Source organism: Rhamphochromis longiceps, linkage group LG15 (assembly GCF_057381845.1).
Source record: "Rhamphochromis longiceps isolate RC_006_pf linkage group LG15, R_longiceps_female_GT1.1, whole genome shotgun sequence".
Classification (NCBI taxonomy): Eukaryota; Metazoa; Chordata; class Actinopteri; order Cichliformes; family Cichlidae; genus Rhamphochromis; species Rhamphochromis longiceps.
The window spans coordinates 8,911,894-8,938,463 of record NC_140571.1 but is presented as its reverse complement, the minus strand read 5'-3'; the positions used below and the strand labels follow the sequence as shown (position 1 = coordinate 8,938,463).

The following is a 26,570-nucleotide window of genomic DNA, read 5'->3' as shown; positions in this document are numbered from 1 at the left end:
GCTTTGACAACAAATTTCATCTCCAAATCTAATTTCATAGCAGAATGAAAAAATATAACAAACGTTTTTCCCGGATGTTACACTATGAACCCAGAGAACCGAGATATGAACTAATACTTCGGAAATAAGCTTCCTGACAGTGCGCAGTTTGATTCCTATTACGGGAATGTATACTGAAAAGAGGATAGGGCCCAAAATAGACCCCTGTGGTATGCCACAGGTCATAGTCTGACAAAAGCATGGCTTTGAATGAATGCTGATAAACAGAATAATTAAAACAGCAAAAAAAAAAAAAATTAATCCCAGTTTAAGCGAAGTATTGACAAATAGCAGAGCTTACAGTTATGTTTATATATTTGGACACTGACACAAGTTTTGGGTTTGTTTCACCTGTTTACTGAAACATATTGCAATTACTGGAAATAACTGACATAATGTGTAGACTCTCAACTTTCATTTAAGGGTATTCACATTCAAATTGGATGAAAGATTTAGGAGTTTCAGCTCCTTAACCTGTGCCACCCTCTTCTTAAAGGGACCAAAATTAATTGGACAATTGACTTCTGCAGGTGAAACAAGCCATCCTTAATCTGTTAAAAACCCATCTAAGAAATTGCTACATTATTAGGAGTGGCAAAATCTAAATCCTCAGAAACAAAGAAAGCTCTGGTGCACTCAGCTTTGGACAGAAAGGCCCCAATCAAACAGCAACTGAAAGCTGCTGCACTAAAGATCTGGAAGAGCATTAAAAAGGAGGAAACCCAGCATCTGGTGATGTCCATGAGTCTAAGACTTCAGGCTGTCATTGCCTGCAAAGGTTTTTCAATCAAGTATTAGAAATGAATGTTTTCTTTTTTTCAGTTATTAAGTTTGTCCAATTACGTTTGGGCCCCTGAAATGAAGGGATTGTGTTAAAAGTGCTCAGTTCCTCACGTTTTTACACAATGTTTTTGTTCAACCCACTGAATTAAAACTGAAAGTCTGCACGTCAACTGCGTCTCAATTGTTCATTTAAAATTCCTTGTGGTAATGTGCAGAACCAACATTAGAAAAAGGTCTTCTCTGTCCAAATAATTATGGATCCAACTGTAAATACTTCAACAATCTTTCAAGGTTGCGACCAAAAAATCTGCAAAAACTCATTGACCTTCACTTACACAGATGCCATGTTACCGGTGTAATTTGAATAATGATCTTTTTCAAGGTGGTGTTTATAGGTTTATTAAACATCCGTTGTAAAATGAAACCTCGAATAAAAGGTCGAGCAGTGTACAGAATACTCGGCTCCAACTCAAACACACCTTGATAGTCAACCAGCTCACAGCTGTGTTGCATGTTTTATTCTACAAATGTCCAAACATTTTACTTGTCAGAATTTGTTTTTTATATCCCGGTGAAGTTAAACCACTGTTATCAAGCTACTGTACCCAATTAAAAAAAACACACACAGATCATTCTTGTCATATCATCAACGCATCGGCGAAGCTTCACTATTTGTGCACGATTTTCATCACAGTGTGTGTGTCTTATCGCACATCTCAGCCCTTTTTAGCTCTGAGGCAGAGACAAGCAGATACAGCTGCAATCACAGACACTGCTTTTATTGACTGCAAGGGATGTTTGCGTCTCCTCAAACGGCCAATCAGTAACTCCAGTGCACTGATGAAAAGAACCTTAGATGGGGATGAGGCCTCGCTCTAGCGTCTGGAGGTGGCTTTGTCCTGTCAGCATCCACTCTCCCCTGCATAGATTCATTGAGGAAAGGATGGGTTCTCAGGATACCACTATCGATTTTGGCCCATCCCCCCCACCACACACACACATCTTTTTCCTCCTATCATCCATCTACATCCCCCAATAGCCCAGAAATGCAAAGGCACCCAGGAGTTCCCAATCTCAGCTGTACATGCGTGTTATGACTGCCTCCCTGTGTGTGTTTGTGTGCAAGCGTTTTTAAGAGCTGGAAAAGCTGACACCATGAATCTAGTCCACTGTCTCAGAGGATTTATATCATATTGTGTTAGAAACATTTTGGGTGATGGGAGGAAGCTGTTTATGAGGGGAGAAAATGCTGCAAAAGGCAGGAGAGATTTTTTTTCCCCACTGCAGCTCTGTGGGAACTGTGATGACTTTTAATTTTTTCCTCATTGTCAGTAGCTATTTGCATCGCAGTCTGCTGTGCCCAACTGCAATAGTACCTACTGGTAACCTGAAAGCGCTCCAGTATGACTAAAACACCTTTTTTGTTTTGATGACAATGTAATATGCTTTCTCTTTCACTTTCTCTCTCTCTGTCTGTCTGTCTTTTTCCCTCCACCTGCAAGGCAGATATTTTGATCTGTCACAACAAGTTATACTCAATGGGCCTGTCATAGAGTAGCAGTTGAGGCTAACACATATGCTTTGTGTCACCAGATCCCCTCAGGTTAGCAATGGGGCTCAGGGCTTTCCCATAGTGGCGCTGTGTGATGGTGTGAAGCCTGGTGTAAAAATCTGATCGCGTGTGAACGTGTGTTACTGTGTCTGTGTGTGTACGTTTGGGCTTTTTATTGCTTGAAAGTAAGGATGGTAGCTGTGCAAGTATTTAGGTGGCTTTTTAAGGGTTTAATTACATGTTTCAGGGAAGGATATGCGGATCTGTGCCGAAGTTGAAGTTGAATTTGTCTGAATATGAACGCGTTTTTTTGTGCATTTGTCTGCGAAACAGACAATGTCTACATTTTGTTGCGTTATGATAAACATTATACCTGTATGGCTGTGTGTCCCTGTGTGCCTCAGCAGTGTGAGAGCAGTTTCATTTGTGATGAATGAGGTGACATAGTGCATGTCAATAATGAGTTGCTCTTTCCTCACACATTTACACCTTTCTCCTTGAGAAAGCATTCCTATCTCTCAAATTAACACGTTATATGACTAATATTGCTTTTCATCCCGCGCGACTTTGAAAAAAAGGCAGGTTTGAGACTGCTGTGAGCGGGAGCTTTCTGCATTTTCTCTGGGTTATTTCCACATAAATGGAAGATTAATATATAAATGGATGCCTTGATTATAGTTAAGCATTCATATGAGCTGGTATGTGTGTGCCTGTGTGCGTGTGTGTGTGTTTGTGAGTGGGAGCATGTGCGCGGTTCTATGGAGCTGCCTGCTGTATTTGCATGTCTGGAGTGAACATCTATCATCATCATCAAGGCGCTGCAAAACAGTGAGGCAGGCAGCCGCCCGCCGCCGCTCTCGGGAGAGAGACTCGAGACACTTTAAACCTTTACTGCTGCGATATCAAACGTTTCCTAAATTCCTTCGCCTGGGGGAAAACACACTCTACGCACACACATGCACAGATGCTGTTTTACATCATTTTTTTCCCTTCTCCTGTTGTTGTATTTTCCACAATCACTCGATTTATCACAAACAAGCCGTATCACAGAAAGAAGAAAACAGCCCTCACCTAAAAACCCCCCAAACCTTATTTAGCACTAAATAATACATTTTGCCATTTAAACATGATACAGAATCACCCAAGTCGCTCCATTAGAAGCCCCTCTTCCTTCATCCACAGCATATTTTTTGAAATGCTGATGGCCAGAGTGGATCAATCCATTTTTGGGAGCCAAAGGGAATTACAGAGCGGTACTACAGAAGAGAGAGGGGAGGGGGGACAGTGAAATGGTACAGCCTGATAGATAGAGGAGCGAGAGACAGCGTGTGTGAGCGGAATAGTAAAAAGAGCCCCCGAGATGAGGGGGGGGGGGGGGGGGGAGGGGGGGGGTGCATGGTGGGAGGGAGTGCAAAGGAGGGAGGAGTATGACGGGGTGGAGGCACAGAGCCAGAAAATTGCATTGCGTGCTCAGTGATTAGTTTACCTCCTGGGTCTCATTCTCTCTCACTCCTCTCCTCTCACTGTCCTCTCACTCCCCAGGTTCTTTTCTACCTCATGTAGCTTTTCCTTGTGTCTTTGTCTTGCCACTTTGGCTGCTGCTCGCCTTCTTGCACTTCCTCTGTCACTACATCACACTGTCACTTCTCTCTATCCTCTCCCTTCCTCTTGGCCGCTCTCTTTCCATTCGCTCGGTGTTATCTCCACGGCCTCAGCCCCCGTGTCCACCCCTCTTTTCCTCTTTGCATGCTGACTTGACTCTCGCCTTCATTCTTGCATTATCTTTGGGGCTCGAAAAATGCAAAATGCCACCTAAACTGCAAGCAAGCCCAGAATAATAAAAAAAAAAAAAATTAAATAATTTTTTTTTAAAAACTGCTGTGAAGTCTATTTCTTGAGTATGGGATAGTACTGGTAGATTTACATGGGGAACTCTCAATCAGTCAGTAAGTCAAGGAAGCATTTAAACACCATAAGCCAGCCCTGCTAATTATAGTCTTAAGAGCAATACACGTGAACTTCAAGTGTCAGAGGCACAGATGCTGAATGAAAGCCAGCCTCCACATGGGCCTTTTTTGGGTCCCTGAAAAGCAAGTGGGACAGGCCTTTCTTCTTAATCCGTACATAATCTCGCTTGTCCTCTAGTTGTAGATCAGCCACAAGAACAGTGCAGGAGGGGCGAGGAGACTGAAATACAGACCGCGGGAAAGGGAGAGTAAAGCGGGATTTCGCTTTAAGCTGTCAGGGTGCTTCCCACTAAAAAGGCAGTTTGAGGTAGGAAAATGATACAGAGTAACAAACTACTGTACTCAAAGAACTCCCTGTCCTACTATTTAAGCTCCTAACATCAAAATTGTCATCAGTTGATGTGGATCTCATATAGCAACACGTGTGAGTGTGTGTGCGCCTTATTTTAAAATTCAACAGGACCTTTGACATGAAGAGCTGTGATATCAGCTGCAATTTGTAATGAGTTTGAGGTCTTTCTGAAATATCCCTGCAGCTCACGCTTTCATCTTTAAGAGGTCAAAAACAAATGAAAAAGCAACTATGGATGAGCTAAATGGTTTTGCTAGGGGTAAAAATGCAAAATTTTGTATTTGTTGCTATTTTAAGGCAATACTGGAAAAAAAATCCCAATGATTCACTAATTAATAGTGAGCATTCATGTCTATTTCTTTATTTATCTTTTAACAGCATGTGTGGCAGCTTTTGGACCGATTATCACCATGTTTCTGAGGAATTATGGATAAATTATAGAACTTCTAGATTTGGCACTTCACGCTGCTTCAAGGATGCACATTTGTTGTACGCTTTTAGTCTTTTTCTAATCTGCATTGGATCATTTTTAAAGCTGAAATATGTAGTTTTGATTGAATTAACTAATTGATTTAATTAAGCCTTCCTTTCATTTGATCAACCATCTGAATGCTGAAGAGCCCCGGTGCTGTTGATGGATGCTGAAGCAATCAGTAGCTGAATCTGCACATCCTTATCCTTGTCATGCTTTCGTCCATTACTGACCTCAAATTATCACTCTGAATCTCTGGCTGGCATCCATCCTGAAGGCAAGGTGACCAAATCTCTTTCTCTTCTCTTACCTTTCCTCCTCTTATCTCTCCTATTGCTCCTTTTTCGCCTCCTCGTCTGCCAAACATGGTCACCTTATAACCCTTTGTCTTGTTTCTTATTTTACCCCCTTCTCTCTGCTTTCCTTTAATCTAAGTGGCTGCACCATGTCACATGATCACAGCTTATTGGGTTGGGGTACCTGAGGACTGTTGCTAATGGTGACAAATGACTGGCTGCACAGAAAGGAAAAGAGAATGTGTATAGCAGAGGGGAACGCTAATATACATGATTAAAGTCAGCGCAAAGTTGGTTTTGTTCCAAGGGTTTAACGTTGTAAGAAAGATTTTTCTTCACATTTTAGTGTTTGTTTAGAAGATTTGCAGCCAGTTCTTAAAGCTAGAATAAACCAAGCATCCCCTGGTTTCATATTTCAGATGGTGTCTAACTTTTAGCACAGAAAGTAATGTAGACATCTAAGACAGTATGGGAAAGATAGAAGGGGGAGGGCTGGTGAAACATTCATATCTTATCATGTGGCATATGATGAATTTATTCGTACACCCGCGATACTGTCACCATGTAACAACTGTACTTCTGTGTTTCTAATAGAAGTCTGTGCTGGGTTACATCTGAGCAATGCTAACTACCTCTATTTCTGTTGTGGAGGATGCCTAAGAGACAACAGAAAGAAGATTTTTCACCTTGTAAACTATATCTGGTAAATCACTCTACTACTAAAGGATCCAATGTGGTTTTATAGTGGTCACCTACAAACAGCTGTACGGACCAACATTTCAATCCAGTGTCACGTCAAAATGTGTAATAGACATGCCAGTCCACCTTGTCTGTTTCATGCTTTGCCTCTCCAAAGCATGAAATGGACATTCATGCAGACGTTGCATTATCAGAAGGGGGAGCTATTATATTAAGCCAAGAAGTTCTTAATTGGTTGAACATTTACATGTTTTTGCTTTTTATTGTCACCAGGGGGCAGTGTCACAAACAGGTGGTTTGTGGGACATTCTTGTGGTGTTGTTGATCCATCGGCAAAGCCAGGGAGAATGGCGAACTTATGGACCCTGTGCACGAGAAAATGCTAACTTCCTGGTTTGAGACCGGATGTGGGGTTGTACATTTCCGGTAGCTTTACTTTGCGGTCAATCACTACTGCGAAGATATACTCCAAAATCATGTCCAAAACTCGAAAACGGAAAGATCGCGTTAAGTTACAAAGAGGAGAAGGTGGGAACACTCGCCAATGTTGTGTCATAAAAAATCTAATGATCAGTTTTGACGTTTAAAGAGTTTAGATCGATCAGTTGTTTACATCACTCAACACAAGCAGAACTGCATCACTGCATGCAGAAGACACATCGTCCACATTCAGAAGCACATCTCTGTATAGTGACAGTTATTATGATTTAAACAAGCAAATGTTCAGCATTCAAACTACAGGTGAAGAATAGTCAAACCAGATGTTTCCCCGTTATGTCGATATCAGCTAGTCAAGTACACACCTACACAGCATGTTAACAAACCGTGAAAAAAAGCCACACAAAAAATGAACGATTGCTGGTTTCTGTACATTAGTATTTATGAAGCGTATGTTGTGACTTACCTTCAAAATTACAGCGGTCCCTCGCTATAACGCGGTTCACCTTTCACCTCGCTGTTTCGTGGATTTTTTAGTGCAAGTTTGCATGCTTTTTTTTTTTTTACATCACATTGTGTCCTACGTCCTGATTGCTGCAGACGATCTCTTCCGTGACGTCTCTCCTGTACACTATACAGTACAGAATTGCTGCATCGATCGCTAGCAGTGTGACTCTGAAATGCAGTGCTGTATGTCCACGATGTCCACGAAACGTTTTGCACCGTCAAAAAATAAAATTGGCTACTTGATTTCACCTATCGCTGGTTATTTTTAGAACATAACACCCGCAATAAACGAGGGACCGCTGTTTACAGATACTGAGAAATATAACATTTGAATCCCTTTTCTCTTTTGCTCTGAGGCACGGGGGAAAATATCGACAAGTCGATGAACATCATTTACAGATATATTGGGTAAATGCCCGAGACATCTATAGAAATGTGAATTGCCGCTTGATTCATTCATTTGCTTAACTTGTTTTGGACCGTAAACAGGGCGCGAATAGGACACCGGAAAAAAAGCTCCCCACATGAGTTTCCGCACCGGAAGTAGCATATGCTAACGTGCACATAGTCTATAATGTGGAAAGAGCTGAAATGAGACTGAGTAGGTTTATCTTCCATTGTTAGAAACAAATAAAAACATTCAGTGCAGCAACCATCTGTACCTTTAGGCTATATGTTTTTATCTTTGATGTTTTTCCATGCGTCTCCCATTTGTGATGTTCGGTTGACCTCTGCATAGCAAAATCCACGTCAACCTTAGCATTAGCTGCATGCCCCCTCCAAACCTACGCAAAATGGCACAAAGGTACCACCAAAAAATAGCAAAGCTCTGATGGTTAAACGTAACAATTAGTGTTTATGATGTGCAGAATTGCTTGCTCATTAGGTTGATTAAAACATATAAATTATAAAGTTAACGGACTAAACTTGAGCTGCAGTAGATAATATGCTTATCTGACCAATTTTTTATTTATTTATTTTATGTATATCTCTGGTACATCACCTTAGGCTTCCTCAGTTGTCAGATGGCATCATGACAAAATAGAACTTACATCTTACTAAGAGGACCAGAAGATGCAGATTTTTTTATTTTGGACTCATAACTGGAAAACAAGTAAAGAACCACAATATAATACATTTTCATTAATAGTTTTGAGGGTGCTAAGTTTCAGTTTGGGTTTTTATAGCAATACCAATTTATTACAGAACAAGGGCAGGTTAATGAGCTGGAGTCATTAGCTACATGAATGCTAACAAGCTAACTAGAAACTAGAAACTTACATCCTATGTCTTTAATGTAGTCCTAGAATCTAGGACTAAAACCTAAGCAAAAATACTGACTTTCTCATTTAAAAGACTGTCATTAACACAAATGAAAATCTGATTAATTATAATATATAGTAAATATTTAGAAATTATAATGATTAAATAATTTTAATTTATTTTACTTTTTATTCTCTCAGCTGCACACTCATTAGTGTTTAACAGTCTAAAAGTAAAGATTAAATATAAAAACTGTATTCAAATATACACTTTTGTGAATATTCATGTTTGTGTTATCATATGTTTGTGTGCAAATATGATATAAGCTCAACAAGTACAGTGTACATGTCCTGTTTAATGTTTATAGAACAATAATATTGTTGTAAAATAGTTTGGAGCTAATAGGAAAAGTATATATATTTATTACTGATGGTTATCAGGGAAAGACAAAGACATAAGTCGCCATTTAAAAACTTCACGCCCAGAGGTCCAAGGGATGATCCAGGAATGGATGGTATGGTATCCATGGATGAATGGTAATGGTATTTTCTTGAGCACTTATTGGTCAGTAGGTGGTGATTTAGTGCTGACCTCTAATCTGGAACTAGGTTTGTAGCATTAGTTACCATGGCGATGCATCTCATTAAAAAGTGAGCTACCTGTGCAGTATAGAAAACCCAGAGTTAACCGTGAGGCTACATGCCATAATTGTAAAACACAAACCTTCTGTAATTTACAACAAGTAACTGTATTGTTAAATATTTTGTTGGCTAATTAATCCAGATACAAAGACAAAGAGCTCAAACTGATTATATTACTGCTGGAACTGGACTTTATGTAGCCGTCACGTAAAGTTTGTTGAGAATTTATTGCCAGGTTTCAATACTTGTAATAATGAATGACAGATATGATGGTGGTGGCCAATTGCTGGATGCTGAACATTTGCTCTCACTGGACTGAAAAAACAGTAAGAATGATTTGTTGTGAGCATCCGCTGTTTTTGTCTTCAGTTTCATGACTAAACTCAGACAACTAAAGCCAGTTTTGATCCAACAAAATGAATTCAAAAATCAAAGAAATTCCTCGTAAATCACAAACGGACCACATGAAACATTGTGTGTGTGTGAGACGTGTTACAATTACAGCGATAACATTTAGTCGAAACGTCAGAGCTGGTTAACCATTAGAAACTCTAAGAACTGACAAGCCGGAGCAGAGTTGACAAAGCGTCTCGCATCTCAGCCTGCCGCTCCCCGTCGCTTTCAGCTTGCATCATGTCAACCTGGTCTCCATTCAAAATTCCAGCACCTCTCAGTGTCAGAATCACCCGAAGACACTGGTCACACATCGGTGTGTGTTTGTATGTAAGTGTATCTGACTCGCTTGTGGGACTCATCTCTACTCAACTCTACCAGCTTTTCATCCAGGGCTATTCTTCACCCTAAGGAGGATAAATACATATCTGATATAGGATCAGTGTATGCTGTAAAGTTGAGCCGCACTGAACCACAAAGTGTTTCTGGAAAGTGCAAAAATCCTATAAGTGCTGGAAATGTTAACATTTAAAAAACAACAACATTTTGACCCCTTTTCTTTTTTCCCTACTGGAAGCTAAAATGTTGACTGGAAGAGATGTTTGCTGTAACAGTTTTCACTGGCATGCTACAAATTGGTAACTGATGAATAACACAACACTGACATCACTGTTAAGCTCCTGCCAGAGTTGTGACACTTCCATTGACTGGAAAGGGCAAAAAGAAAAAGAAAACTGACTGATTCAGAAGACAGCCTCCTTAAATGTCCTTGAGCAACGAGCAGACCCGTACTGACCTAACTGGTAGAGTGAAAGCATAATGTTTTCCTTCAGAAGTCAAGCATTACTTCTGATGCTTGACTAGAAGTAATGCTAATGCTATGTAGCCAATCATACATAGACAGCTATCTGTTTGTTGCCCCTGCTGACATCTCCGTGAGATGTTGTGCAAGACAGAAGCATCCATCCCTGTGCTCACATACGGTATGCGACTGTGGTAAAGAAGAGATTGTGTGTGTGTTACATCACTTTGTGCATTCCCAAAACTATTTTTCTGGAGTTAGTGTTGGTATATGTGTTCATAATGAGGCCCACAATTTTTTTTGCACACACATACATATACAAACACACACACGAGAAAATTCTGTGAAAGTCTGAGTGTGACTTTGAGTCTTCAGTTACAATATTCAGTTTTCTGTATGATAGGAAAGGTTGTCCAGTAAAGTTAGAAAGGCCAGAAGGATGTACAAGCTGAAAGAGATAAACTGAACAAAAAAATAAATTGTTATGTTATAGTACATCGAAAGGAGCCAGCTGAGGTGATTCGGGCATCTGACAAGGATGCCTCCTGGGCGCCTCCTGGGTGAGGTGTTCCGGGCATGTCCCAATGGGAGGAGGCCCCGGGGCAGACCCAGGACACGCTGGAGAGATTATATCTCCCGGCTGGCCTGGGAACACCTTGGTGTTCCCCCGGATAAGCTAGAGGAGGTGGCTGGGGAGAGGCAGATCTGGGCTTCTCTGCTTAGGCTGCTGCCCCCGTGTCCCGGCCCCGGATAAAGCGGAAGAAGATGGATGGATGGATGGATGTTATAGTACTTTTTTATCTAACAGTAAACAACATCACCATCATCCAAAACCAAGTTTTAGTCTAAAGCCCCCTTGTTTTTTGTTTCTTTGTTTGTTTAAGGGCTTTGAATCTATGTGGACCTTTCTTTCTTTGCATGTTCTCTCTCTGCCTGTGTGGGTTCTCTGCAGGTACTTTCAGGTTAATTGGTGATTCTAAGTTGGCTGTAGGTGTGAATGTGAGTGACAGTGGCTGTCTGTCTCTCTGTAGTAGTGGTGTGACAGGCTGGTGACCTGGGTGTACCAGGGTGTACAGTGCCTCTCACCCTATAACAGCTGGGATTACCTCCAGCACCTTCTGCAAGCCTGAAATGGAAAAAGAGAAAAAAAAATCAGTAAATCTTCCTTTCAAAAAACTGCAATGTCTGGCATCTTTTTCTTTTTGTTGTTGTTGTTTTTTTAAAGACCATTTTTATCTAATAATAATTAGTCAGTACAGTGATTAGGCTTTGTTCATTTTCTGTCAGTTGGCTAATTAATAGATTAATTATTAAATAATTGTTGCAAGTGCTATTTGAGAGTTTTACTGAGGTTGTTATAACAGGTCTCAACATACACTGAATTTTCAAGGTTGTGGTAATATTGTGAAAGTATGGACTCGCAATGGGACGTTTTCTACAGTTAAATTCATGAAGGCTGGTGCTGGAAGAAGTAGTACGTGTTATAACCACTTTGCCTAGAACAGAAGAAAACTTAATCCCATCCCAGAAGAAAGTGTATAAGTGTTCTGAAAAGAGATAAAGGCATAAAAAGTAAAGATATTAAGCAAGAGGAATAGAGGTGTAAAACTCTCTGATAAAGGAGGTTTAAGCCTCATTGAGAGTCGATGTGTGGCCCCATGGAGTGACTCAGGGTGTGACTCATTGCAGCTGGCATTGCCTCCACTTTAGACACACACACACACACGCACACGCACACGCACACACACACACACACACACACACACACACACACACACACACACACTTTTTTATATACCCACAGACTTTGCGTATGTTACATGTCCCCTGTGCTTAGTGTTCTGCAAGAATCCCACCTGTTTCAGCTGATGCATGAGCTCTGCTTCATGCTGCTTGTGATTGTCTTATGAATCAGCCTATGACAAGATATGAATACAGCCTGAGCTGCTGAGCCTTCCCACGAGCATGACTGAGAAGACAGATGCTGTTAAACTTGGCAAGGTGCGTGTGTGTTTGTGTGTGATCCTTTTAACCGCACTCTCGAGAGATTAGTGTAAGGGTGGTTGGATGACTCAGTGGTCAATGACTTTGGAGGAGAAGGAGGAAAAACGCAGCCAAGTCTTCCACATGGTGTGGGTTTGTCATTCCACCCATCTCTTACAGCAGCTCATGCTCTGATCTCAAGATGTCATACAAATAATACAGTTCAGTGTCTGGATTTGTCCTTTAGCGCTCCCGTCTTGGTTTGGTTAGTATATTTAAAAGGTAGAAAGACCTCGTGGTTGTGATTGTATACATGGGTGCAACGTGCCATGGTGATGGGAGCTTTTAATGGCTGCCTGCACTCTGACAGCAATAGCAGACAGCTGGTCTTGGAACATGACCCCGGCTTCGCATTGAGCTGTTAGGCCATGCGTACGCTGCCTAACGAGCCATGAGTGATCGCTATGATCTCACCACAAATAATTCATGAGGAGCCCTGTAGAGGAGCTATGGACCTAAAAGGGAAAGGAGGGGAGAGGAAAACGCATCAGGGACTCGAGGAGTACCCCAGCGTAAGTGGAGAGAGGGTCAGGAAGGGAAGGGGACGAGGAGAGAGGGGCAGAGATAGATCCGTCTGACAAATGTGCCTGGAAAAAGAAAGGAAATCCCCCCCTATTACCTACCGTGCTGACAAGTATGTGTGCGCAATCATGTATCCATCTTTGTGTGTATGCGCACGCTTTTTTCTCAGAAGACGTTTGTGTGTTACTACATCTGAAAAGGCACAGTGGGAGTGTTAACAGTATGCATCACGATCGCAGGATGTGTGTGAGATTGTAGGAAGGGAACGTGCTATGTGTTTGTGTGTGTGTGTGTGTGTTGGATACATGATGAAGTGAGCTTGGATTTTTCTGACAGCCCTGAAACCCAAAGTGTTTAACTCTACAAGTTTTTTTGCTGAATCCGAGGCAGTATGAGTTTATTCTGAGAAACGAAAACAGCAGACGAGAGTAAATGACAGATGTGGTTTAGTTTTGTGTCCTTAGACGTGCTGAAGCAGTCTAAAAATAAATTAAGGGCTAAAATATTGTCATTTAGTTTCTTTTTAGTTCCTGTCCCATTATTGTAGTTTTTCTTCCATTTCTTTGTTTCCTACACATCCTGTCTGTGGCTTTTTATAGGTCCAATCTTTAATTTTTATTGTCACTTAGTTTAGTTAGATAATCACTTTCTTTTAACATTTTTGCTTCCAATTTTGCTTTGTTTTCTCACCCCTGTGAGTGTCTGCTCTAAGTGATTATTTCTACCTGTACTTTGTCACCTGTCAACTGTTGTCCTTGGGCATTAAAATGTGTCATACTTTTTTTTTTTTTTTACCTTTTCATTAAATATTTTCTTTGACATGTTTTGTTTTGTTGACCCAGATTTTCCTCAGTTTTGGTCATTTTTCAAAAACTGAAGCTCAACTAGCATGCGTAATTAAGCTGTTTCTCAGGGACTGGAGTTTTGACCTCCATTTTTAGCCAGGAACTTACCCAAGCTCTCACAGTGCAAGATGTGGGGTACACAGTGGACGGTTGGCAGTCCATTGCAGGGCTAAAACAGAGAGACAGACAAGCACTCAAACATATTGTCCATTTAGAATCGCTAGTTAACATAATATGCATGTCTTTGGACTGTAGGAGGAAGCCAGGTCACCTGGAGAGAACCCACGCAGACAAGTAAACCCAACACAGGGAGGCTCCAGCGGAGTCTTGCTGATAGTGTTAATCACTGCACCACTGTGGTGCCACAATATGTCTCACAGAAAAAAGGAAAACCACAACCTTAATGACTAGTGCCACTAGTATTAAAGTGCCAATGCTAAATTGTGATGGTGACCCTGTTTAGCATCAGCCTGCTAGCATTATTTCACTCATGTTAGCATGCTGGCAGTAGCATTTAGCTAAAACACTGCTGTGGCTAACCACAGCTGCTCATTTCTAGATTTTTTTAAGTGCACAAGCTATGAAGGCCATGAAGATTACTGTTTCTGATGGTGGCACTACAAACTAGTGAGACGTATCTATGGAACACAGGCTAATGGAAACTGGGGGATGGAGACAAAGGGCCTGTGTAGGTCTCTGTGGCATGTCATTAGTGAGGGAGTGGGGTTGACTTGTTCCATCTGACATTTACCAGTCTCACAGAAAATGTCACGGAATGCCAGCCTTTACCTCTGAATATAATGGTGCCTCTTGCAGCCCAGAGCTATTGATGCCAAAAAACTTGCCCATTTTGCCCCTCTGTTGTTCCTCTTATCCACTGTCCTGAGAAAAACCTTCATCCCTGTGCTCCTAATTTCCTTGCCAAGCCAGATCTAGCTCTGCTTTACTCCATTACTCCATGCAATCCCACTGCATGGAAGGGCTTTATATAACAACTTTAAGAACAGAACAGATCTATTACAGTAAGTTCAAAAACTTTATACTGTATGCGTATTTCATGGTTATGTATGTTTTATGCCATTTTTATTCTATTTATCAACCACATTTTCAATTCTGCTAATGACAGTATGAGCTACCTATAGAAACCTACTGTTGAACCATGAACATGTACCTCATTATACAGCTAGTGTCTAAAGTCTGCAGATTAAGATTTTCTGTCCTGCGCTGTCAGTTATGTTTTAGCCAAAGTGAAAATGCATCATTAATATATCATTAAAAGTTTTGTTTATTGGGGTATAAATTACAAAATATGATTAAATATTCCTAATATTTTCATTTTTAAAAGACCAAAAATAGCAGAAAAAGCAGACATTTTTAATGTTTCTCATACATTTCTCATACACTGGTTTTAATATGCATAATATGCATACTGAACTCCTCCTTATCTCCTCTTTGCAGATTAAATAGTGTAGCATTATTAGCTGTCTAATGTCATGTACATATGTCAGATTTATAAAGTGGAATAAGGTAATATAACAAAGTACTGGCCATACAATTGCAGCACAATTTGGGATGGCCTACAGTAAGACAGTGATTATGCTGTGTTAAAACAGCAAGACCTGAAAAAAAATGGAAACTGTGTCATGTAGTGAAAGAGCGAGTCAAGACGTCCACTAAGAAGTCAGGTTTTACTAAAGGAATGTTAAAATATTGCTACATTGCTACATTTGATGGGCCAAAGACCCCTATCCTGAGATATAAAGTTGTGTATCTACACCCTCATTTTGCTACACAGATCCTTATGCTGGAGGATAATCATATTGTCATTTCGGGGAAACAAAGCATATATAGAGGTCATCAATTATAGCTTGAGCACAAGTAATTATGTACCATATGTATATTAAGTGTTCTCACATTTAACTGAAAGTCTTGTCTCTTAATTGGAGTTTTATGGTAAGGAGGAATCTCCTTCAAAACAGTGACCAAAATCAGTCAGACTCTATTTGACAAATGCATTCTTTACAGTGCACTGTTCTCAGCCGCATTTCAAATTAAACAGCAATCTCTTACCCAGTACCCAAATGCAAAAGCTAATTATGCTGAAAACCACTCATAAGCATTTTCTGGTTGTGTTTGTTACGCTGCAGTGAATTTGGGTCTCACTTTTAGGAGCTGCATTTAGATCCTTTGGTTCTCTGTTTGTTTGGGGGAGTGCTACTGTCTAGTCTATTTCTGTCCTTGCTACACTATTGTCCTCGGTTGACTGCCTTCACATCAAGTGCTGGATTTATCTGGCCACTCTGCCAGCTCAGGCAGATAGACCCTGCAGCTACCACCCAATATGCAATAGAGGAAGTGACTGTTAAGATAACTATAAACCACTATAACTGTCAAAGTCATTTATGATAACAGTTTTTTCTAGAAAGAAGAAACAGCCCTGCTTTGATTTTGTTGTTTTACATTTTTTTTTGTTCTGTTGGGTGGATTGATATTTCCACAGAGGATTTTTAAGCATGTTGTGAGACGTTCCTGACCACAGTAGGGATGTCAGTGAGCTCATACAAGGCTGAACTTGGAAAACTTTCTGAAATCTCATTATAATTTGAACGTGGCATGGTATGATTGCACCAGAAGTGAGATTCAGTTACCTTCCACATCTCAGCTGCATTACCTAATTCTCCGGCTTCATCAGAGTCACTTCACTATTATGAAACCCCTTCAGTCATGAAAGTAGCCACTGCACCAGCTGACAATATGAGTCATGTGCAGACATAGAATTATTATTATTATTATTGCCTTGCTTACTATCCTGTCCTACTTTCATAACAAGTTCGATCACCGCACCATTGAAGGCCAGAGAGATGATCATGCGTTTTCAATGCGATCATACTAGTGGTGTGTTTTTCTGCTTTAGACAGGGCTCCGTCTATGCTACAAATCATTCTTTTTGTTTGATTATTTGTTTTATCACAATTTTATCACTGAAAATTCACAAGGTTTTGCAAGATCCATTAAATATTTGAACCATTAAAGTCTACTTAATCTGTTAGCAATCTGAAAATCGAATTTTCCACATTAAGAGCTGATTATGTGATTACACAGTTGGATATACAGCATAGTCACCCAAAAATGTATTTAGATGCACCTGTGATTCTATTTTTTGCTGTAATTGTCAAAAAGTGATAATGTTACTTTGTTTATTATTAGATCACAGCGAGCGGTTCTTACCTGCATTATCTTTAAATGTGTTTGTGATATTGGGTCCACCCCATTAACATATTCTCTGTGTAATATAAATATAAACCCAATATGACCTCAATAATAAAAAACAAACTATCATATCTACAAAAACTGAAATTGAAGGAACTTCATAAAGTTGTATTAATGTTGTATTGGATTGTGGTGTATTAGATTTAACAGTTGTGCCTAATAAAATAAGCAATGAATTTCTTAGACTGTTAGGATAGGTTACCATGGTTATTTTCCTTCTTTTTTTCTGTTTTATCAGTTTTAACTCTACAGCGCACTGCTCTGAGAAAGACTAGCAAAAGTTAGCTTGAGGCACAGAACTCATCAATATATTGCTGGTAAAGCATGTAGATATGTTTCCCTTTTTTAGTGCTGCTAAGAATGCCCTCTAGTGTTGACAAAAAAAGTGATTTCATACTTACATTTTTGCCTGTTTTGCATAAATAATGTAAAGTATTTATTATTGTGTAAACCGTAAAAGACTTGAACGCTGGAACTGTCTAATTCTTCACCTCCTCCACCTCTCTCTCTGTCTCTCTCTCTCTCTCTCTGCAGATACATCCGCACGATGTACCTCGGCATTCAAAGCCACCGGCAGAAGGAGAACCAGCGGCGTTTTTACTGGGCTATGATGTACGAGTATGCCGATGTCAACATGTTGCGGCTGCTGGAGACTTTCTTAGAAAGCGCCCCTCAGCTGGTGCTGCAGCTCTGCATCATGATCCAGAGCAACAAGACTGAGTGGCTGCAGTGTAAGGGCTTCTCTAAGGCTGTGCATGAGGAACATTTGATTCTGATATTTTGCTGACAGTTCAAGACATTTTCTTTTTTTGTGTGTAATGCATCAAACACGTACCGAGGTCGTCACATGCCTCCATAATCTCCAAGCAACAGTCCATTTTTTGTGGAGTTCACATATCAGCTTATTTAGTGTTACCAGCAGTCTTCACCACTTGTATCAGGTTTCCAACACTCACCACTCTTGTTACTGAAACCTCTTTTGCAATTCTAGTTTTCTCTTGGAATACAGTTCCCCAAGGAAGGCAATTCAATCATAACAAGTGATACCCTTCTCCGCTGGGGTGTCTTTAGAAACGCCATCAATACATTTGCAGAGAGGCAGTATGTTTCTGCTCTGCAGATAATACTCTATCATTTTTCATGCAGCAGGTTACTGCTCCGACATATCTGCTGTCTGTACAATTATATGTCTTAAGGAAACTGAATTGGTGCACTAAACGGAGACTGTGTTGACTGGATGACGTGGGATCATCCTGGTAATAATATGCCTTTGAAAAAATGTGATGGATTGCTTTGGATGTAATAAAACATACTGTTTGCTAGGAACAGCAGCAAGTCCAGGATAAAACCATAAATCTTCAGGTTATGATTCATGCTTAAAGATGAAACTGGAAACTTCTCTCGGATGTTTTTAGAACCATCTGTCGGTAGGTGTCAGTATCTTTTTAATTCTTAGCTTTCCTCTGCTTTTGTTTCCTCTCTCCTTTCATTTTCTCTAGGTCTTTCTGCCGTGTCCTCCCTCCTGTCCCTGGCATGGGTGCTAGCCTCTTACCACAAGCTTCTGCGTGATTCACGTGACGACAAGAAGAGCATGAGTTACAGAGGTGCCCTGGTGCATCTGTTCTGGCGCCTTTTTACCATCTCTTCACGGGTGCTCTCCTTTGCCCTCTTTGCCTCTGTTTTCCACATCTACTTTGGCATTTTTGTGGTGCTCCATTGGTGTGCCATGGCTTTCTGGGTCATCCATGGCGGCACTGATTTCTGCATGTCCAAGTGGGAGGAGGTACTGTTCAACATGGTGGTGGCCGTGGTCTATGTCTTCTGTTGGTTCAATGTACGAGAGGGCCGGACACGGTACAGAATGGTGGCCTATTACACAGTAGTACTGTTAGAAAATGCCATCCTCAGCTCCCTTTGGTATGCGTATCGCGACCCAGCCACCACTGACGCCTATGCCTCTTTTGCCCTCTGCGGCGTCTTCCTGTGCTTTGCCTCAGGTGTGGCCTGTATGGTTCTCTACTACGGGGTCCTACACCCCATGGGCCCCCGACTGAGGGTGCTGGCCAGCTCCTGCTGTGCTGAGCTGTTGTGGGGCCTTCCGTTACCCCCTGAAGCTGAGCCAATGGCTCCCACACCAGGGCCCCGTGGCTCCCAGGCCACTCCAACACGGGGTCTGGCAGGGGAACATGTGGACTCAGACGAAACAGCCACAGACACCTGCCTTCCAGTTTTCCAGGTGAGGTCCACAGAGCCTGTGGATGCAGCTGGTAGGCCCATCCGACCTGAGGGTCCACTCATCAAGATAGACATGCCAAGAAAACGTTACCCAGCCTGGGATGCGCACTTTGTGGATCGGCGCCTGCGCAGGACCATAAATGTGCTTCAGTATGTCAGCCCTAATGCGGTGGGCATCAGGTACAGGGACGGTCCACTTCTTTATGAACTCCTGCAGTATGAATCCTCCCTCTGAAGGCTTCTCCCACAGCTCTGTCATCCCCTCATCCACAATATGATAAACATGCTCTTATTTTCTTTCACTTCTCCCCTTTCCTTCTCTCCAGATATGATCTCTTTCCATCCCGCATTTCGACTCTTTCCTTCTCTCATCTGTGGTCACTCAATTTCCTGCAGGAGATGTGTGTTTTGTCAACCGGAAATCTGTTAAGACAGTCTAAACACACAGTCATGATTTATTTTTGGAAATAAACATACAGTACAGAGAGAAAATTATGAACCTAAAATATGTTATGTGATATAAACAAATCCCTCTGCACTGATAGAGGGGGATTATGTATGAGAGTGTAGATAACATATGAATGTTTCATTATGAAATGTGTTTAATGCATTATACTGTATTGGTGATTGAACCTGTGAATACTTGTGAAGGGCATACTGTATGTCCCCGGGACTTGCGCAAAGCCTGCTGGGAATGATGGAGGAGAGGGGGCAGGTCTTTGCATATGCCCACATTTACCACCATTCTTTATGTAACTCATTGAACTATATGATAATGTTTACGAAGTCCTCAGCCTAAAATTCCTTTAATGATTCTGTAAATTCTAACAATGCACACAATCACAAATTTTTCCAAAAGACACAGTTCTGAATATATCTCCCTTCGGCAAGCTTATATGGCACAAGAGCGTCCCAGCTATGCCACTTTTGTTACAAATTTCAAATCAAAACTACAGCCTGCGTGGAAGAAAAAAAAAAAAAGCACACTGACCTTCAATCAGTTTTACCCACACAATCCATTTTTATAGTACAGACTGCCCTCCAGTGGAGGCAAGCTCCAACAGCATGCCTTAACTTATAATTGTATTTTTTTCCCCATATGGTTGTGACAGCACTTGAGATAACAAAACACAATGAAGGGACTGTAGTAGAAATGAGCACAACGTTTTCTAAATTTGTGAGGAAGTAGAAAATCATATGAAAAACATTCCAAACACAAAAAAGATTAGAGGTGTTTAACAAAGACTGAAGGAGCAAAGTGCAGAGACAGCCTTCAAGGAATCCTCCACCATTCCCTTTTGAATCCTTTTTCAACCTCCCTATGTTGTTTTTATATTTAAAAAAAATGGTTTAGGTAATACACACTTATTGGCTGCAAAGCCCTGTAATAGGTTATTGGGGGGGAAAAAGAGGTCTGAGAAGATATTTCTGTGCTATTATACTTCAGTGCATATTTGTGTCCACATTGATAGTTACTGACATAGCTTTATATTTTGCCACACACACTTTTTTAACATCGCCATGTTTAAAGGTATATTCTCCTCAACATCAGTGTGCCCTAAAAGAGATGATGCTCTTATATGGGTGTACAGGGCAACTGTGCTGACACCTGCTATATCGCAGTTGAAACAAAGCCAAATCGTATCTTACAGTACTGTCTTTCCAATTTATTCTGCCCTCCCCCCTTGAACCAGTTGAATGAGTCTGTGCGAAACGTGTGCCATCTAAAGGCCTGCTGTACAGCAATTATACACTTAAATACATCTCCTGCTGAATCTGCAGGAGCTCTCCAAAACCGATACCCAAGGGAAGACACTGAATTCACTCGAAGAAGTGAACGCAGTGATCCTTCGAAGTCAAAGGAGCTCGACTAACATTTCTAGAGAGGGCTACAATTCATGAGAAAAAAAAAAAGAATGCTTTTCATACTTCAATTGTATCTATTTACTCGATGACTCATCTGAATACGTATATAATGTGTGTTTTTTACATTGTAGTGTTTGGCATGACTTTAGTATGAGGCATTAGTACAAATGCACCCAACAAGGGATGCCCAAGAGCTCTACGCAACACAGAGATTCCTTTTCCCCCTGGCTCACTGGCTTTCTGCTTTGCTGTGGCCTCACGTGCCTGCTAACATCGTACTGTAAAAGGCAGACACCATGTGACTCAGGGCTAAAGGTGAAAGGGTTTTTGCCAGGGTTGGAAAAGAACACGAGGGCAGATCGTGGCAAAGGGCCTGATTGAAGTTACGTATGATTCCTTGAATGATCGTGTGAAAAGGTGAATGTTTGGCCCGGCGTGTGCTGAAGTGTTATCAAGTATGCTTGAACGGTTCTGGGTGCATGTGTGTGTCCTCAGCCCTTTCCCACGATTCTGTTCTCCTGCCGATTGTTCGGCTCCATCCTCGGTTGCTGCTTCGCCCTCTTCCCCGTCTCTGCGGTGCTGGGCCTTGGTGCGCTCCCGTGAAAACACTCTCACACTCTCTGGTAACTGAACAGCGTAGTTGAGGCTGAAACAAACTGAGATCCTGACATGAGAACATGCAATGAGGTACACTGCCATGACCAAGAGCTTCAACATCCAGGGTCTGCTACCCTTCAGCGTAAAAGCGATGTTCAGCCCTGAGTAATTGAGAGCTGTTGGGTCAGCTAGGCTGGAGCAAACATCCGACACACCATATGTATAGATATACATGTGTATGCAAATAACCAACTTGTTCACTGTTTACCACAGTAGCCAGAGTATAGTTCCTCTATGTTGTAGTGAATGAACAGCCATGTTAATAGTTCATTAATAAGTAAATAATGAATAATAAGTATTGTTAAACTAAAAAAAATCTAAAAAACAATTAAAAAAACACTTAAAACAGCCAATACAGGGGTTCCTCAGGACCAAAAAAACAAGACCACTGAACCAGCTGACTCAGGGGTGTCTCAATGCAGTTCTCATCTCCAGGCATGTCCTCAAGGGTCTCCATTTTTTTTCCCTTAACATACTGCATCCTAGACGACTCCTCGGCTGGGACTGTACCACTAAATTATGGTTTGCACATTTTTATTTATTCATTTCCTTCGTGGGAATGATTATTCATTGTGATTAACGGGCGTAGGGGCAGTTTTTTGTGGTAGTTGGCTGCCTGGCATATAGTGCATCCTTTCTAAACACTGCTGACCTTTTCCAGAAGTGGACACATGTCCAAATCAGGTGCAAATACACTGTGACTCATTCATTTTTGTGTGCATGTGTGGTTGTGTGTGGAATGACAGTATTGTATAGATTCAAAAACAAGATTATGTACAACTGGGCTGCATTTCATTTAGTGGTGCTTGACACGTGACGCAGAATATTTACGCCTGCGTAACCGTGTCATTAAAATAAGCATAATAATGGCTAGGGATGCACTGATCGTTAATGCCGATACCAATGTTTTCCATGTTGTTGTTATTTATTATCACTTTTACGCCAGAGAGTCAAAGATATCTATACTTACAATTTATTTTCACTTAGTCATCACAGAACAGGTGAATATTGACCACTCCAACTGGTAAAGATAATTCTTTTTGCAGATATGCCGATATTAGTTGCTACTGATACCAGTGTTCATTACGTTGGTGCATCCCTAGTAATGACAGTTAAAGTAATTACAAAGAGTCTATATGTACAATTCTGGATTTTTATAGAACATGCAGTATATTTTAAATATTTCTACAGAGCAATCACCACTTTCTCGCAATCTGTAACTAGTAACAATGATTAGCTAGAAGCCAGATAATAAGCGGATTTTACGTTTTATGTATTTTTCTTGTGTTCTTTAAATTATACACGGGTTTCAAGAGCTAAGCTACACACAGGTTTAAGCGGGAGTAGGAAGTATACTATTTCGTGTAGCATTCAGGCTGCCACACTTTATACCATAAACAAGGTCACAGAGAAATCCCTCGCACAGGACAGTTTCTGTTAGGTTACCTTCCAAACACCACATCGTCCGAGAGCCACAAAACACAGCAAGAGGATTTGAACAGCAAAGCTTGCTCTTCTCAGTCCTTGTTGTGCCTTGTTACTTTGGGTGCTTCGAACCAGCCATGGCAGCCAGGTCCGCAAACAAATGCCAATGTCTTTCTTTACTTGTTTCATGTGCCAGCACACCCACCAAGATGATAACACCAAACAATATTCTTCCTGTCTGTGACCCCTTTCCCACCCTAAACCAGATCAAGCCAGGTTCTCAATTCTGTGAGCTAACACCTCCGTTGACAGTGCTATTTAGTCTTACAGTTTCATCTAAGATGTCATCTCGAGGACTGCGCTGTTTCCTCATTATGGTGTTACATCTGGACTTTACTGTGTGCCAGAATCAAGTGATGGGTATTGTGTGAAACCCAGTAATTGGTTATGTCAAAGACATAGGAGAAAAAGTACGGCAATACTGAACATCTTCTGTACTTGAACCCAGGGTTCCTCATCTTTTCGAGTATGACGCCAACCCCAGCTGATTCGGCGAGTAACAATATAACAGTTAATAGTCCGTTTAAAAGCGTTAGTTCTGAAGTGTTTGATGGAGAGTCACGGTCGCAGATAACCAGCCAAGTTACCGAAAGATTTGGCCAATGATTGTTTTTGTACTTTCGTCTATGCCTTTACATCTTCTTCTGTCTTGCAGTTATGAATGATTTGTAGTGCTAAGGCGTAAACTTTCTGTGTCGTTTTCTGTGTCTTGTGTGAACAATACGTCCTCTAGCCAAAACAAAAATGCCTGCGTTTAGAATACAACATGGAAGAAACTGACGACAAAAAGCGCAAAAAATCAGTTGTTACGTCTTCTTACTGTGGAATGATCACGAAACAGGCCCAATCACTGCTTCTCTTTTGAATAACCTCATTTTCTGGATTTTCTACCACCTCCCAGCATGCCTTTATGACTCATCGTGAGGTGACCCTCAGCATTTAGCATGCAAGTGCTCTCGACTGCACAAGAAACCCTCTGATTTTTGCATTAATGTGTAGCAACAGGCCATTGTAGTGTTTGACCTGGTTCGAGTCTATACCTTTGTGTCATGACCATCCGTTTGACCACAGGGGCAGAATGTTCAGATGTTAAAAAACGGTGCATTTTTGTTTTCTTTTTTTTTTTTTTTTTTTTAACTTTTATTCCTTCTTTACGTTTTTGTTCATAACCTGGTGCTGAATAAATACATTTAAAAAGGTGCTACCGCTGTGGACTAAGAGTCCACTCTTTGGCTTTAGCCTTCCAGTTGACTGAGAGATCCTGCATACCACAAACGTGCAGTCTCAAAATGCTCTACAGCCAGCACCTCAAATCCACACAGTTTACAGCAGAACTCAGCTCTCAGTGGTGCCATTTTGATTTCCCAGTCTGCACAAAAAAAAAAAAAAAAAACCCAATAGTTACTCTACTGCTCATATAAGATTTATTCTACTGGGTTCCGCATACGGTACGTTTTTGTTTTACTATAATTCAGTCTACACTAGGATTTTTTCTTTTCGGACAGAATGAAAATGGCAGATGACAAAATGCATCTTTTTAGCAAATACACAGGAGCACAAATGTACTTCTGCTAATGGAATTTGGGTAAAATATATATATATATAGAACGTGATTGCTGTGTTGTAAATTCCTGTCATCTATATGTCCTTAATCTGTGTGTATCTAATTTTGTTGTTATTGTAGAATTGGCTGTAATATTTTGTTTGAAAATGGATTTGATATTCCAACGAAGCGACTATGGTTGTCATATTAATTGCTGCTGATTTTTTGGAATCGTTATCAAAGGTGTTGGGAAATATTGCTTTGTTTATATTCAATCAATTTATAGGTTGTGTTAGCTTGTTGGTGTATTTCACAAATCTATCAGGATACTCCGTAGGCTATATGGTATATCCGGGGTATTCCAAAAGTTGGCACAATGTTAGTACTCAAAAATTGCTACAAATGTAGCATGTTTATGAAAGTGGACCCGTACGACCCATGTTGTGATTGAGTACATATAAGGAATGATTTCTTTGTTGTTGTTAAATATAAAATGTAAGTAAATTGTTTCATGGAATCCCCATTCTTTAAAAAAAAACAAAAGAAGCAAAACTGATGTCCAGTATTGTACCTACGCCCTATTTTTGGGAACAATATGAATATTATTAATAACATATGGTGCTAAAGTTTTTTTTGTATGTTTTGGTTTTTAGATGAAAAGAGAAATATTATGCTGAAAATGTAATGTTAAGCCTTACTGTAGATTCATATATCAGACTGTTCATCCCAGAAGAGAAAAATAAATATAGTATTTGAAAGTGCACTATATATCTGTAATGTCTTCACATGCATGTCTCACATTTTTGTCAGATGACTGTGACTGCAGTCGGACTTTTTTACCAGCTGGGGTAAGAAGGGAAAAGCTGTTTCTGAATGTGACCCATATAGGTTGGGATTAGTAAGTAAAAGTAAGCACAACTGTATGTTCGAGAAATGCTTCACAATAGAAATGTACATCCTTTAGTTGAGCTTGTTTAAACCCTGCACACACATGCACACACATACACATTGGCTCTCCAGAATACAAGACAAAATGCAATAGTTTTGCAGATCCACTGCAACTGAATTAAGTAAGTGTATTTTCATATTTGAACATAGACTGCTAAAGACAACTGGTAAAAAAAATAGAGAGAGGGAGCGGAAGTGGAATTTGTAAGTTAGCTCACTTATAAATGAGTGAACAGTCTCTAATTTTTAAGGAGATACACAAAATATCAACTAACACTCCAGAAAAAAAAAAAAACACATTACAAAAAAGTTAAAAATTGATTTGTATGTTATTGAGTTAAATAAGTATTTGATCCCCAAGCAATTCAATTCCATTTTATTTATATTGTGCAAAATCACATCAACCTTGAGTTTCCCTTAAGGAGCTAAGCAAAACATGGCTTACTTGGTGGGGAAACCCTTTTTGGGAAGGATGGCGGTAAGACATTTCTTGTATAGCTGGTCACTCAGGGGGAATTCTGGCCCACTCCTCTTCACAGAAACTCTCTAAATCCTCTAGGTTTCTAAATAAATTCAGTAATTTTTAAATGTTTCATTTTAAAAACCCCAAAATCGATCAATATGTAAATATTGTAAACTACTGGAGTCAAGACGTTTCCTACATGAATGACAGCCCATTCACAGACACTTGCGGAAGTTGCCTGTAGCATGAAGTCATAGCTCATGCACAGGTTTAACTCTGTGCACACAGAAATGTTTGATTTACAATTGTTTAACACTCTTAATACATACATAATTCTGCACAGTGAGGGTCAAAGAGAAGAAACAGCTGAAAATTTAATTAGAGAAACAAATCACTGATGACCAGTTCCTCATAGTGTGAAATAACATACAGCAAAGAATAGCCATCACCTGCTTTATTCACGTGTTTGGGAAAACAGAGCCTAAGTAC

The 26,570-nt window shown here is 40.5% G+C and overlaps 1 protein-coding gene across 1 annotated transcript in view; it reads left to right on the top strand.

Annotated features, from left to right (window-relative positions):
• Positions 1-25,399, top strand: part of xkr6b (XK, Kell blood group complex subunit-related family, member 6b) — a 75,368-nt gene extending 49,969 nt beyond the window's left edge. The window contains exons 2-3 of the mRNA XM_085382398.1: positions 17,419-17,615; positions 18,384-25,399. Coding sequence (XP_085238524.1) covers positions 17,419-17,615; positions 18,384-19,354 — 1,168 coding nt within the window. The 3' untranslated portion in view covers positions 19,355-25,399. The remainder of the gene's footprint in view (positions 1-17,418; positions 17,616-18,383) is intronic.
• The last annotated feature ends 1,171 nt before the right edge of the window (positions 25,400-26,570 follow it).